Genomic DNA, 14742 nt, shown 5'->3' with positions numbered 1-14742 from the left:
TGATTCCTTTAAGCCAGGGCCATACAGCAGACCTGTGCTTTCCTGCATGGAAGGAACACTGCAGTTTCATTATCTGCTGGTATCTGCTATCAGTAGTGCACATCTTGTCATCATTATAATCCCTAGAGACCAGAGTGCTATCCTATCTACAGATATCCCAGACCTCAACTTTATTTTTATAAAGCATAATGCAGACAAAACCTCAGTGAGGTTTATAGTCTCCAGTGCATGGCCCCAGCACACTTGTACTGACATGACATACTTCCTGGCTTGACACTACTGCACCTCCTTTCTGAAGCTCTCCTTGACTTGGCCATAAACACAAGGAGTACCTACCCTTAATTCCGCGAGTTAAGCATGGTTCCAAAAAGACTACATCCTCACTAACAAGATACAGAAACAAATATGCAACAAACAGGTATAAATTAGGAAATAAATGTATGAAATAAATATGCATTTCACCTACCATGACCTGTCACCCCTTTCAATGGTAAGCCTTGTAAATTTTCCTCTGCCTGTCACTGATGGCAGATAAGCACTTAAAAAGGGGGGCATTAAGAAAAGTAGAAAGATTACACTGTCCACATAACATCTAGCTACATAGCTATACAGGCATTGCCTAGGAACATCAGCCTGGTGGTTGAAAACTTCAGAGTTTTCTTTCTGTTGTTAGTTCAATTTTGTTTCTGTGGAACTTAGGCCCATATGAAAACTGAAAGGATATATAGCAGCTGGGTTGGGGGTTTTTTGTTTGCCTTGGGGGTTGGGTTTTGGTTTGGTCTGTTGGAGGGGTTCGATTATAGTTTCGTTTATGGGGTTTTTTTAAAGTCAAATACACACTGATATTATTGAAAAAATGACTACTTCTATAAGCTAACACAAATACCAATGGAACAGCCAACAATCTGCTGGTAAACTACTGCAGCGGACGTAGAGGAAGAAACCACGTAAGAAACCACGTACATTTAGTCTTAATATAGCTTCTTCAAGGGGATCTAAGTAGATATCTAAGTACAGGTCAGAAACTGCCCTGATAGATTCTTGAATCCAGGCCCATTTAAAAAAAAAAAAAAAAAAAAGGAAAAATCTTTCAAAATACTATGAATTTTAAATTGTTTTCTACAATAGTTGGACAAAATACTGAAAATATTAATAGGGTGATGGGAAAGGAACTGTTAGAGCTCTGATTCTCAGGTACAATTGAAGACTGATATATTATACTGTAGAATAAGTTTTTCACACTTAAACAATATATGGCCATAGAAGAAATTCCACATTACAGTACTGTTAAATGTATAGGTACTGAATATTGTTTCTATTGTAGCTGTATATATTCTCAGTTTTCTCCCACTACATACATTACACAAATTGATTTTTCCATAAAGACTTATAATAAAATTAATGATATTACGAAGTGAAATAAAATTACATGGTATTAAAGCAGAAATTTAAAACAGAAATAAGAAGTTACTCCAACAACTTAAAAAGGCGAGAGTCTTAAAAAAAGCATATAGAGTTTTTTCCAAACAGGTAGGGATGCCAGGCCCTTCCAGGGAATTAAGGGTTCAATCAATATTATAATATTACATCTGGATTGCAGATCATGACGCCAAATGTACAATATTACCTGGAAATGAGCTATTAAGATCAGGGAATACACATCAAGTATTCTCCCTCCAGGACCCCACAATACATCTTAAAATATAAAAAGTCAAATCAATAAATGAAGAAAGTAAAATAAAACCACTGCCTAAAGTAACCTCGATCACAAAAGCCAGTCTGTCTGTGCAAGTTCAGTATTTCAAAGGGTCATTTTCAACAAGACAAGTAAATCACTAATACGTTAAAAACGTATCAATTGTCCCAATGTAAAAACAAAAGAAAATAATCAGGCTAGCAAATCCCCAGTCAGCAAAGAGTTTGTAAAAGTATCAGTGGAAATAGCACGTGTGATTAACATCCCTGTAAAGATGCCAAGGGAATGCAAGTAAAAGAAGCAAATATGAGATGGAACATTCATAGTAATAGAAAAATCACCCCAAAATGAAAAGGGCATCTTTTCAATATAAATTGATCTTCATTCCTAAATAACTGTACTTGAAGTTTTCACAGACAGATTTAGTTTAGTAAGGATTTCAACTAAGTTTATATTACTTTTTTCCACAAATATTTGGAAGAAAAAATTGCACACGTATGCAAAAACTACCATTATAAGAAAAAAGTGTACTCAAATACATTACAGATAATGTTATCATTCAAAGACTTGCCACACTTTTTGTTTGTTTTAACATATAATTGCTTCTTGATGAATGCATTAAAAAAATAATTTGGAAACAAGTACTTTTTCCTTTGCTTCAAAAACTAGTAACTGAGTTAAGGACACCTTATCCTGAGAATCTTTGTATGAAGTACACCTGCTCTCATTATAATTAGTACCTCCCAGTTATAGTCTGTCTACTTATATCTGAAAGGACATTGATTATGTCTCCATTAGCAAGTACCTCGATGCCATACGAACTGATCCGCAGGCAGAAGTGTTTCATGCTGAGGTTGCTGTATCTGCATATATATGCTATTTGAGGCTTTTACCTGAGACTACATTTAGCTGAGTCCCCTCCACTGAACATCCCCAGTGCATATGTGGTTGAGAAAGAAAAATGTTCTGTGCAACCAAGAACCATGGGGCACCATGAGTGACAAATCAATCTTGATATTAACATGTGGTTCAATATATAAAAAACATTTGTGAATCCCTGTTTTGCAGGGTATGAGTTTATGCCAGAATATACTTTTGGGGAAAATGGCTAATAACAATTGTTACATGATGCTGTAAAATGCTGTCTGGGCCAAATACTTTGACTTACTGCTTACTGAACGTAATTGCATTCCACAAGAACAAGGATACTCATCTCCACTAGTTCCTTTCTTTCTAAAAGATGAACATTCTTAAGCAATGTAATCTTTTTAACAACTGCATCTTTTTAGGACCTTCAGAAGAGCTATCAAACTTTAATATTCTCTCTTTTCTTAAAAAGAAAAAAAATTTAATGGAACAGGGAATTTAAGAGAAAATTTGCTTGACATGCAAAAGTACTACTTTCTGCTTAAGGAACTCATGATAGAATAAGTGTCAGGAAAAACAGACTTTATACAAGTAAAAACTTCTATAAGACATACATCTATCATACAGCAATCTGAGCAAAAATCTTCAAAGCTTCCATTAAATTTTCTGTCCAAGTCTTGACAGTTATAAAGTACTAACACAGTAACATAAGACTTGAGCAACTTTAAATATTTGTCACATAGTTTGTCCATAGCCAGGGTGCAGAATAGGAAGAAAGCAAGCAGGGGCTGTTATTACCAAACAAAATTATGTATTATTACTTCAGGCAATTGTAATGATGAATTTCTGTAAAAGCAAATGCAAATTTAATTACATAATTCTTGTGTTTTCATTAAAAAAATATGTTGCTAGTGGAAGCCTGCTGCATTTTGCTGTTTATAATCACTTCTGCTTCACAACAAGTCAGCAGACACATTCATTGTAAAAGACACCTCATTTCAAGGTCTATGGGCCAATGGTCAAGTCCTGAGTACTCAGATACAGCCTCTAAACATACCCTTCAGATTACATTCTCTCTGCACCACAAATTCATTCCTTACAAATGTTAATAACTTCATAAGCTCAAATGCTGCTGTTCATGTATGTTCCTACCTGCAAATGGAACAGGTGCATCTTTATCCAAAGCAACAAGGGGAGGATCCAAAATTATAGTGTCATTGTTTTCAGTTATGATTCCGTGGTACGATGTCTCAATCCAGGGCTTGTGTTTGTTCACTAGAAAAGAAACAGTATACCTCATTAATTTGATTTGTATTTTACATCCACTTAAATAATTTTATCTTTAAAGAAAAATTATTTAATGTATGTCCAATATTAATGTTATTACTTAAAATCCACTACCAAGTTCCCAAACACTTTATAAACATTCAAATACTAAACCAAAATGATACTCATATTGTACTGCAATTCATTGATGAGAAATCAACACTTACAGACATCCTTCCAATTAAGACACACAAAAAAAGCCAATTTTCAAAATATTTTTAATATGTTCCCAACTGTCAGACATAATTAGGGCCAGACAATTTTGGAAGAATTGCTTTCAGTTACAAAACTCTGATGCAAGAGAAAGGACGGCTAAAGAAACACAACTCTCCAAGATGCAAAGGCAAGCAGAAGGGCAAGTGAGAACATTGGACTCTTAGTCAACTTCTCATTTTGTATTTTTAGAAAAATATCTAAAATTACTTTCATGTTCTGTACCTTGTAGACTGAAAATAAATTTCTACATTTCAATTGCTTTGATAAAAGTCACCACCTCTTTTCCATTGAACCAGCTTTAGTTATGCTTAAATGAGGTCTGAAATTTTTCTGACAAAATCTGTCCTTCAGATACAGCTGTTGAACATCAGGATATCTGGTTTATATAAGAACACAAAAAGACACTTTTAAAGTAGGGGATACACCATGTATGATCATATTGTCTTACTCCTGAACTCTTTCAATGTGCACCCCGCTCACCAACCACGTCTTATTTATTGGACAGTATGAAGATGCATTTTGCCCCTCCTTTTTATTTTGTAGGAGGCTTAGATTTGCTATGCTTATAAACAACATTTTGGTCCCACAGCCACAATCTGTTATGTTTTTGGAACTCCTACATAAGTAATACAATGGTGCTAGCCTAAACAAATCACAGTTTGAAGAATGTACTACCCCAGGCATGAGGGAACACTGCACTAAGGAATACCTGCCACGTTTTCACTAAGTCCAGAGGCAAGGTAATTTTTGTACATATAATTTAGTTGCATGTATCAGAAGCTGAGGAAAATATCTGGTGAGGTAACAGAAATAACCTCAAAGATGGAGGGTTGACACCAAAAGCAAAACCAAATTGAATCAGATGGGCTTGTTTAAAATAATCCCCCTACAAAAACAAACAAACAAAATCCACACACCCCACTCTAAACTCTTTCCTTCCCTGTCTTCTGTAAAACCTCCAGACAAAAATGAGTTTCAAGTTTCTCCCACAGTTTCTTCTGTATGAAGAAAGTAGAAATAAACACCAAGAGAATAGAGAGGGCTCTGGCCACAGAAGAAGAGCTGGGCAATTAACAAATTATTTTGTTCAGTGGCTATTTGGAAAAAGCAAACAAATATATTGACGGCAAACTGAAGTTTTCTTTTTCCTTCTTGTTTCTTTGCTTAAATCATTAGCAAATTGTGGGCTCAGGAAGAATGATCAGAGGTCCTTTTACAGCTGAATTATTTTATATTCTAACCACTAATATGAGAGCTTTCAGTTCATTTATATGTTGCAATAGATATTCTTTTGGAAGAAAGCATACTTCACAGTGGTTTTGCCCATTTTTGCAATAACTAAGCAAAAGGAAGATTAAACTGGGGATGTGTTGGAGAAAGGTGAAATGGAAAATAAGGAACTCTGATCTCTTCATCTAGTAATGACTCTACAGCCAGAGGAGAGATTGGTGAGTCTATGTAATAGGATGAAGGCCAAAAGTCTTGTTGATATTGAAATATGAGAAGTGATGGATGCAATTTGAGCTTTGTATGGCGTTTGGGATTCCAGTTTGCCAGGCAATTGAATGTTCTGCATCTGTTATTTGAATATGTGAATTGCCTGAACATCCAGACACATAAATATGCTCCATTGGTACTCTGATATGACTCAAAGGCTTTGATTGACACATGCTGTACAGAACAAAAGGTGATCTCTTGATAGAAGTCAAATATAATTCAACAAAAATGAACTAGTAATAGGGATTTGCATGAAAAGGGAACTCCTTATGCAACTAAGAGTTAAGGTACCAAATCCAGCTTTTCCTTCCTCCTGGTTCTGTTAATTGTCACCCAAAAAAAACCCCAAAACCAACACACACCACTACCAAAAAACCAAAATCCCCCAAAAAACCTTTCTCTTCCTGCTGTAGATTCTACAAATAGTTTTTATGATGTTTTTGCTTAAGAAACAGTCTCATTATACAGTGGCTGCAATTCTACTAGCCTTATCTTTTTTCCATCAGTGTCCCACAACCAACAACAACAGTCAAATGAGTGACAGTAACATAATTCCTTAAATTATGTTGGGGTGGGAAGAAAAGAAAGTATATTAGGAACCAGTTCTACAATTTAGCCCTAGACCTTAGAGACTAGTATTAGTAAGGAAGGAACAATAAGACAAAAGCAAAATACAATAAAAGGTCAAATTATTTGCAAGCTCTTATGAGGTACATCTCCAAAGGAAAAATTACTATACAAGCTTTATGTAACCTATGGTGTGCAAATTGTAAAAATAATGGAAATCCTTCACACACACACACACACAAAGTGTTAGACTGGTTCAAATCAATATTTATCCACAGGTCAACACACCTTTCATAAACCTCCAGTATTTTCCTATCCCTATGCAGCATCTTTTAAAAAAAACAGAATTTTAAAAATTAATTCAAAAATGTTTTTTCCTGTGTCATTCTAGCTACTGATTCAAATTTTAAGATATTTGAGAAGTACGTGTTTTTAAATATAAATTACATATTCTTCTAGTTGTGCCCTCTTTAAAGAGCATGATTTTTCTCTCCCTTATCTACTCTCTCTACTTTCATAATATTAGAGTACTGAAGTAAAAATATCACCTGCAACTCAACCACTAATCCCACAGGAATTAGAGCAGGACCTGCACCTCAAAACATGATTTCCTCTAACTCAAGCAATATTTCCTTTTATCCTCCATTCTTCTAGCCCTGTCTTTCAAATAATTATTTTAATTACTGTAGAAAAATAAATTTAATATGTTTGAGATAGACTAACAGGCATTCAGATCCAGGCTGTATTCATGTTTAGGGGAATAACTGGTGTTTTAGACAACATAGATAGAATATCATAGAATATCTAAAAAAACCCTCTTTTTTTCACTCTAATTGGTTACAAACTGAAAACCTTAATGTAAATATACACAGCTATGATTTTCCTTTCAATCCACATTTAGTTTAAAATGCACCCTAAACTATGTTGAAGTTGCATTCTTTTCTCAGTTACATCAAAATCAGTCAAATTTTAGGCCAGGTTCCCAAAGACACAGTAATACCACACTACATTTATTTAAACACCAGAACAAAAAAGCTCTACCATGCTGTCTACTTTAGGCTATATTTAAACTGTATGTTTAAATAGAAAAAAAATCATCATATTATTTAAGAAATTATTTCATTCCCTTTACACAAGGTGTTTATTAGAACCTTTTGAAGATTAACATGTATATTTTTTAATTTTTATAAACTTTAAAATAAGGTGATAAAATAAAAATTTTCCTTTAAAATGGTAGCGGCACGAATGGTTAAAAAGTATTTTAAGGTTTCTCAGCAGTTCTTACAATTAACAACATTCTATAAAATAAAGTAATAGGGAAAATTGTATTTCCCAAATAGGGAAATTTGTATTTGCATTTGCTAAAGATGATGGAAAAAATCCATATACAGATCTGTATGTGAAGTTTCAGGAACTGTGAGAGCAGAGTACTATACAGCAAGCTAAATTCAAAAAAGCTGACAAGTTGGATACTCAGCAGGTAAGAGCTATACAAAAGTTCTTCTCCCTCTTAAGGTGTATTAAGTTGTAGCACACATATTAACTCTAAAACAGCAAAAAAAATTTAAAAGTATGTTTTTGTCTTTTTTAGAAAACATCTTCTCTAAAAGCATTTATTGTTTACCTTTTCCTTGCATTTCTCTAGCTGGGTAAAAGCTGAAATCAGTACAATGCTTTCATGAATTCAAATACATATTTAGTTAAGATGTACAGATGACATATACCTATGCTGTGGGTCGTCGTTTTGGGGTTTTTTTGCTTTTTGTTTTGGTTTTTTTTTTTAAACTTGCCTCCCTTCCTATAATTTATTAGTCATTCATCTAAAATCATAATGTAAATAATTTGTAGCATCTAGGATAAGGCAATTAATCTTTTTCCTTTATTACAGTTAGAGGTCAATTCATTAAAATTCGTATGCACCATTTACACTGCATTTTCATAGCCTGTCCCAGCAAAGCTCGTGATTACAAGCCTTTGGATGTAATTAAAGCATCTTGCTAGCAAACTGCCAGTCTGCGTTCCATCTGCAAATGCACTTGGCACATAAAACAATGAAGTAGAAAAACGCAAAAGAAAAACAAACTCATTCTGTAGAGTCTGCAGGAAATCTCATGCCCCGAGCAATGTTGCCTTGAAAGTCATTTCAAGGACACGCCCCAAAATTTAGCAAAATGAATACAGAGAAAGGCCAGAAGATGTTTAGAAACCCAAAAACATGCCATACTCCTACATTCTACTTTGGTGCCTTTTCCCCATCCTCTGCACAGTGCCCTGGGTTTTACCCTTTACAGATGGCATGCTCAAAAACCCATCCTGCTACTTGCCACCTGATACACAGTAAGAAAAACAACCAACGCCTCACACCAAACTCCCCTAAAACTGTAATTGCATCTGAGCACTTTACACCTGCACCGAATGGCCCATGGGAAGCTCTCCTGCAGAAACAGAGAACAAAATCACAGACAAGACATTGATACATCAGCAGTAGGAAAAGAAAATATCAAACACCTCCCACCCCAAGCTCTTCAGCAATCTAGCAAGAAGCTCTTCACTATGAATATGGCAATAGGTACACAAAATTCGGTGTCCGTAATGTCTACAACATTAAAAGATGACTGACTGCTTTATCAGACTGCAAGACATGCACAGGGTTTTCTGAAGGCAATCATGCTCTCTGTAAATTAAATCTTCTAAGTCTCAAAGCCTGTGAACAGAGCTGCAATTTGTCAGTGCAGAAGTATTATTATAACTTGGACCACAATACAGACAAAATGTATGAGGACATCATCTTATGAGGAAAGACAACATCTTTTCTATAACCCAAGATAGACACTTGTTTGGGGCGGAGGGAGTAGGTGGAAAGCAGCATGTGTACAAGTAATACATACAATGGTAAAATTCAGATGGTTTCTGACTTAAAATACTTAGAAAATGTCACCGATCCAAAAATAACACATTATAAAAGAACTATGAAAGAAAAAAGTGAATATGAGAAGCTTTAACTGCTCACACTAGGGCAGAGTCAATAATATCTAGTTGACATAACTGCTGATTTCTAAACTTTACGAACTTAAAGCTTGAGGTAGCAAATTATAAGGGTTAAGAATTGCTTTATGAATTCAAATGTTTTCTTTCTTTTTTTTTCAAAAATAGCATAATTGATCTATTTTCCATTTACATGTACTGATAATACGTTTTCTCATCTCTACCCCTATCTTAAAGAGGTTGTTGATTCCAGGAAAATCAGCAGAAAATTCAGGCTTTCTTACCACTCATTTCAGCTCTAAGTCCTTTAATCTGCTAACTTCAACGATCTTCAGCCTGTTGGAAACCTGTCTTTCTAAGTGTCAAAGGCCTTCCCTGAAAAAACTGCCAAACTGAGGATGCTTAGGAAGCCTTTTAAACATATGCATGGAATTCCATTAACTTCTGTAGAATATGAGACCGAATCTCATGCCTTATGCAGTCTGCATTACAAGCAACAAGTCCTTATCTTGTACAGCAAAGAAAGAGAATGCTTCTAATGCCCTATTAGGAGGGTACTGCATAACATAAAAATACTAATGATGCAGATGACATACTGATATCTGCAATGTATGATCACTGTGGCTGAAAAAACCTCCTCCCCACATCTGGATGCCATTGGTTTGGCCGTGCATGCCTCCTTTGGGGTGATGGTATTTTGCTGGGTAAAGGCCACAGTAAGACTTGTGGGGTCAGCAAGGGACAGAGTTCTAGCTCATTGTTTCAGGTATTTCAGAGAAAAAGGCTACAATTTGTCTACTGTTAAAATCCAGTGGCCTTTTCTCCAGATAGCTTTAACAGCCTTTGGTTTTGGATCAAGAAGTAGAAACTTTAAAGAGGGAGAGATCAGAAGATTATTTTGATCCACAAATGTGGCTTCTCCCATCTTCATTCTTACACAATCAAGCTAGAAGTTTTGAAACTCATATCCTTAAGATAAATTTGCTAGAGTCTCCAGTAACTCTAGCTACTGATAACTGGACTATTTCGAAGACTGTGTTTTCAATAAGCAAGTCCTGTTCACATAGTTCATACATGTGACTGTACTGTGCACATGTAACTTCATAACATAGCAGACCTTAATTCCTCCAAGATACCACCAGAGATGTAAACCTGGATTTCCTGCATTGCCTGCTCCAGAATGGGCTGGGGCTAGAAGCCAAAGATAGGAATGAAATCTAAAATCTCATACAGTAGCAGCTAAGAACAAAGAATTCAGAAGACAGGCAGATTTGGGCGCTTGGATTACTAAAGAAATGAGGATTAGGAGCTTGGTAAAGAACTTAAGTCTTCCTCTGGAAGGGGGAGAAAACAAGGACATGGATAAATGCATTTTGAGGGAAAAGTAACGAAGCTAGAAGTAGAAACTGAAAATGGCTGGGAAGTAGAAGTAAATGAATGTTTGCAATCTACAGGGTTAGACCTTTCACAGCATTAAGAAAAAAAACCAAAACACTGAGTGTCTATATCAGCAGAAAACAGAATGCTATGTTTCCCTACATCCCTACATATAAAAGAAACTGAAAACTTTCCTGAAATTTTCACGTATAAAACATATTTTATACATTTTTTTCAAAGACAAATTGTAAAGAATAAATTTATTCTTCTGTCTTGCATGCATAGTTTCCATGTGGTGTCATTGTCTGAATTACTGAAACACCAGTAATTATGTTCTGGGTTTACTTTTAGATAGGTAACGTTAAATCATAATGGTTTATGTGCTTTTACATAAAATAATAATGTGAAATTCCTGCCCCAATTAAGGCCATGTGAGTTTTGACACTAGGTTCAGTTAAAGCAGAATTTATATGATATGTGATTATGAGATGTGAACTCTTCAGAGAACATTTTAATTAAAGAATACATTATAAGCAGTGCATCTCAGCAATGTTAAATTACTCCGTAGAGATCCTACAGATAGGTTGGCATTGGTTTGATCATACCACAAAACAAAAACTTGTTTTGCACAAAATAAACTAAACAAGAAAGTATTCTCCATAAGCACTTTTTTTGGCCCCCAAGAAAATACCTTTCAATAATGACAACTCCCAAGAGCAAAATTTATTCTTATATTAAAAAAGGGGAAGAGGAGGACTCCTTTGTTAGGTGTTCATTCTTATTACAAGCTTAGTTCACCAAAAGCATCAAGTACCTTGTTTAATGGACTTGATAATATTAGGCAGTTAATCTGTTGGCTATTTCTGAAGTAAAACAACATACTCTGTATTTATTCTGACAGACTTGGAAGTTTGAGGCAGAGGAGAGATTTATTTATTTATTTATTAACACTGACCAAATCAATATTGACCATTTAAGAGAAAGTTACTAAATGCTCTGGTCAACCGATACATATACTGTTCAGGAAAAAACAGTCTAGCTAAAAATTTCATAAAACTCACGATATTGATACGTAAAACTTTTAGCAGCATTTTTACTTTTGATCCTTATTTCTGAAAAGCATATTTTAAATTTCACAGAATCACTAGGTTGGAAAGGACCTTCAAGATCATCAAGTCCAACCATTAATCCAGCGCCACCATGTCCCCTAAACCATGTCCTGAAGCGCCACATCCACATGTTTTTTGAACACTTCCAGAGATGGCGACTCCACCACCACCCTGGGCAGCCTGTTCCAATGCCTGACCACCCTCTCGGTGAAGAAATTTTTCCCAATATCCTACCTAAACCTCCCCTGGCGCAACTTGAGGCCATTTCCTCTTGTCCTATCACTAGTTACTTGGGAGAAGAGGCCAACACCAATCTCACCACAACCCCCTTTCAGGTAGTTGTAGAGAGCGATAAGGTCTCCCCTCAGCCTCCTCTTCTCCAGACTAAACAAGCCCAGTTCCCTCAGCCGCTCCTCATAAGACTTGTGCTCCAGACCCCTCACCAGCTCCGCTGCCCTTCTCTGGACACGCTCCAGCACCTCAACATCCTTCTTGTAGTGAAGGGCCCAAAACTGAACACAGGATTCAAGCTGCGGCCTCACCAGTGCTGAGTACAGGGGCACGATCACTGCCCTACTCCTGCTGGCCACGCTATTGCTGATACAGGCCAGGACGCTGTTGGCCTTCTTGGCCACCTGGGCACACTGCTGGCTCGTATTCAGCCGGCTGGCGACCAGCACCCCCAGGTCCCTTTCCGCCGGGCTGCTCTCCAGCCACTCCTCCCCAAGCCTGTAGCGTTGCATGGGGTTGTTGTGGCCAAAGTGCAGGACCCTGCACTTGGCCTTATTAAACCTCATACAGTTGACCTCTGCCCATCAATCCAGCCTGTCCAGATCCTTCTGCAGAGCCCTCCTACCCTCCAGCACATCAACACTCCCACCCAACTTGGTGTCATCTGCAAACTTACTGAGGAAGCACTCGATTCCCTCATCCAGATCATCTCTAAAGATATTGAACAAGACCGGCCCCAGAACCGAGCCCTGGGGAACACCGCTTGTGACCGGCCGCCAGCCGGATTTAACGCCGTTCACCACAACTCTCTGGGCTCGGCCATCCAGCCAGTTCCTCACCCAGCGAAGAGTAAACCCATCCAAGCCACGAGCCACCAGTTTCTCCAGGAGAATGCTGTGGGAGATGCTGTCAAAGGCTTTACTAAAGTCCAGGTAGACAAGAATAAACCTTTACACTGTGCCTCATTGTCATCTTTTAGGTAACGGACCATATAGTTGTACTCTCTGTGCCTTAAACAGTCTCTAAGCTTACAAGCTATTTTTATTAATAGAAAAGATTTCATCTCCTTAAGATGTCCAGTCCTTATAAATTTATCTATTGATATTTGTCATAACAAATAGACTACAGAGACTGCAAAACTGATTTCTGAACTACCACAGTCGTTATGCCTCACTCTTCTGATCAGGAAGTTGCCTGTGTACAACATACAAAAGAACAAAATTGAAATTAGACAATGAGTCTGTCCCACAACTAGCAATGGGAACTTCAGTAGCACACAACTGACCTAAGTCTTCATACATGAAAGTCTATACAGTTAAAAATCTTGGGGAAAGTATCTAGTAGCATAAAAATGTTTTCATTCATGTCACAAGGACAGAAAAAGGTCATAAACAAACAAGGTTGTGTTTTCATATGTATTTAGTTGTACTCAGAAAACTTTTCATTTATCTTGCTTACCGATGCTCACCTTTAATTCAACACAAATTTCTTATGAACAGCCTCATTCTCATTTAAAAATACATAAAAGCTTGAGATTCACAATATCTAACCCCTTTATCATTTCATTTAACTTTCTTCAAATTTAATAACTCTATGTTCACTCTATGAAGCTGTCCCATTCTTACATGCTTCATTTTTGTTTGGACTGAAAGCTGTTCAGAACATGGATTTATTTTTCCATTATAGGAGTTTACAGCATGCATTTTAAATAAATCTGACTAGTCCTTATTCCTTACATAAACAAAAAAGGAATGTCCTCTGAAGAGTTCTCTCAGATGAAACTATCTGAACAGTGATTCCAGCACAGTTGTTTCACGGACTGGATATCAATATCTTGTAAATACTCCAGATATTTAAAGCAATGGTAAGGAACATACAGATCACTAGTAAACATTTTTATCTAGACAGTGTGTTGCCATAGGAAATAAAAAAAATTCAATGATTATGCAGAAAAGCAAGAGTAATCCCCTAATAGCACCAAAGATAGACCTCATTGAGGTGTTACAGATCTGCAGTGGGTGTTTTTTTTAACCAATTTGCACGTATAATGCGCTTCTGCTTGCCTGAAGTATTAAAACCAGGGAATTCCAATCGCTGGCATTTCTTCCTAGGAATGGTCTCAATTATGACATCTCCAAAATGAACACTGGAACTATTACAGAACACTAGACATTTTACCATTTGCTGAGCATATCTTCAAAGGTACTACTTTTTCAGCACCTTATCATTCAGGTTAGCATCAGTTTTTCTTTGTAAATAGTAATTTAAGTTGAAGTTTTAAAAATGGAAATTAAAGTAACTTAAGGTTTACATGATTATGTCTCAAAAACTTCAACCATGCTCTGCAGTTGAGAGTGGTATTCTTAAAAATTCAAATTTAAAACCACATTAGATTATGAGGCCAAATATGAAAAAAATCTTTAAAATTGTAACCTGTATAAAATTTTGTGCCACACTATTTTGATAGCATCAATTCTCGAGTGTTATCGCAAATTTAATCTCACTGAAATCCCATGTCTACACATTTCAAAATCTTAGGAAAAGAGCTAAATCCTAATGCCATGGATTTTAGAGGAGTAGTTTATTATTATTTTTTACAACTTAAGATGTTCATCTTTCCATTATTTGTTAAAAATTACAGATTTCCATACAGCAGGGGATTGCCTGTCCTTTAGTTACATCCAGAGAGATGGGGCCCCAGGCTATCTTGAAAGAGGCTAGTGATCTTTTTCTTTATTATGGCCACGAGTCTTTCCAAATTAGCCATGTTGTTTTTGAGATAGCAAATGCATTATTGAAAAGAGATGTTTTATTCCCTGATGAAAACCAAGAAACTCAAATACCTTAAGAGGGAAAAATATGAAGAGTGCA

The 14742-nt window shown here is 36.3% G+C and overlaps 1 protein-coding gene across 1 annotated transcript in view; it reads right to left on the bottom strand.

The window, feature by feature from the left end:
- Positions 1–14742, bottom strand: part of CLSTN2 (calsyntenin 2) — a gene marked incomplete at its 3' end in the record, with an annotated part of 384651 nt that overhangs the window by 222573 nt on the left and 147336 nt on the right. Inside the window, exon 2 of the mRNA XM_082003800.1 lies at positions 3716–3838. Within this exon, the coding sequence (XP_081859926.1) occupies positions 3716–3838 (123 nt within the window). The remainder of the gene's footprint in view (positions 1–3715; positions 3839–14742) is intronic.

The sequence above is a fragment of the Phaethon aethereus genome (genome assembly GCF_964289735.1).
Source record: "Phaethon aethereus genome assembly, chromosome: 9".
Taxonomy (NCBI): domain Eukaryota; kingdom Metazoa; phylum Chordata; class Aves; order Phaethontiformes; family Phaethontidae; genus Phaethon; species Phaethon aethereus.
Note: the sequence above shows the minus strand (reverse complement) of the source record. Positions and strands in the feature narration are given on the sequence as shown.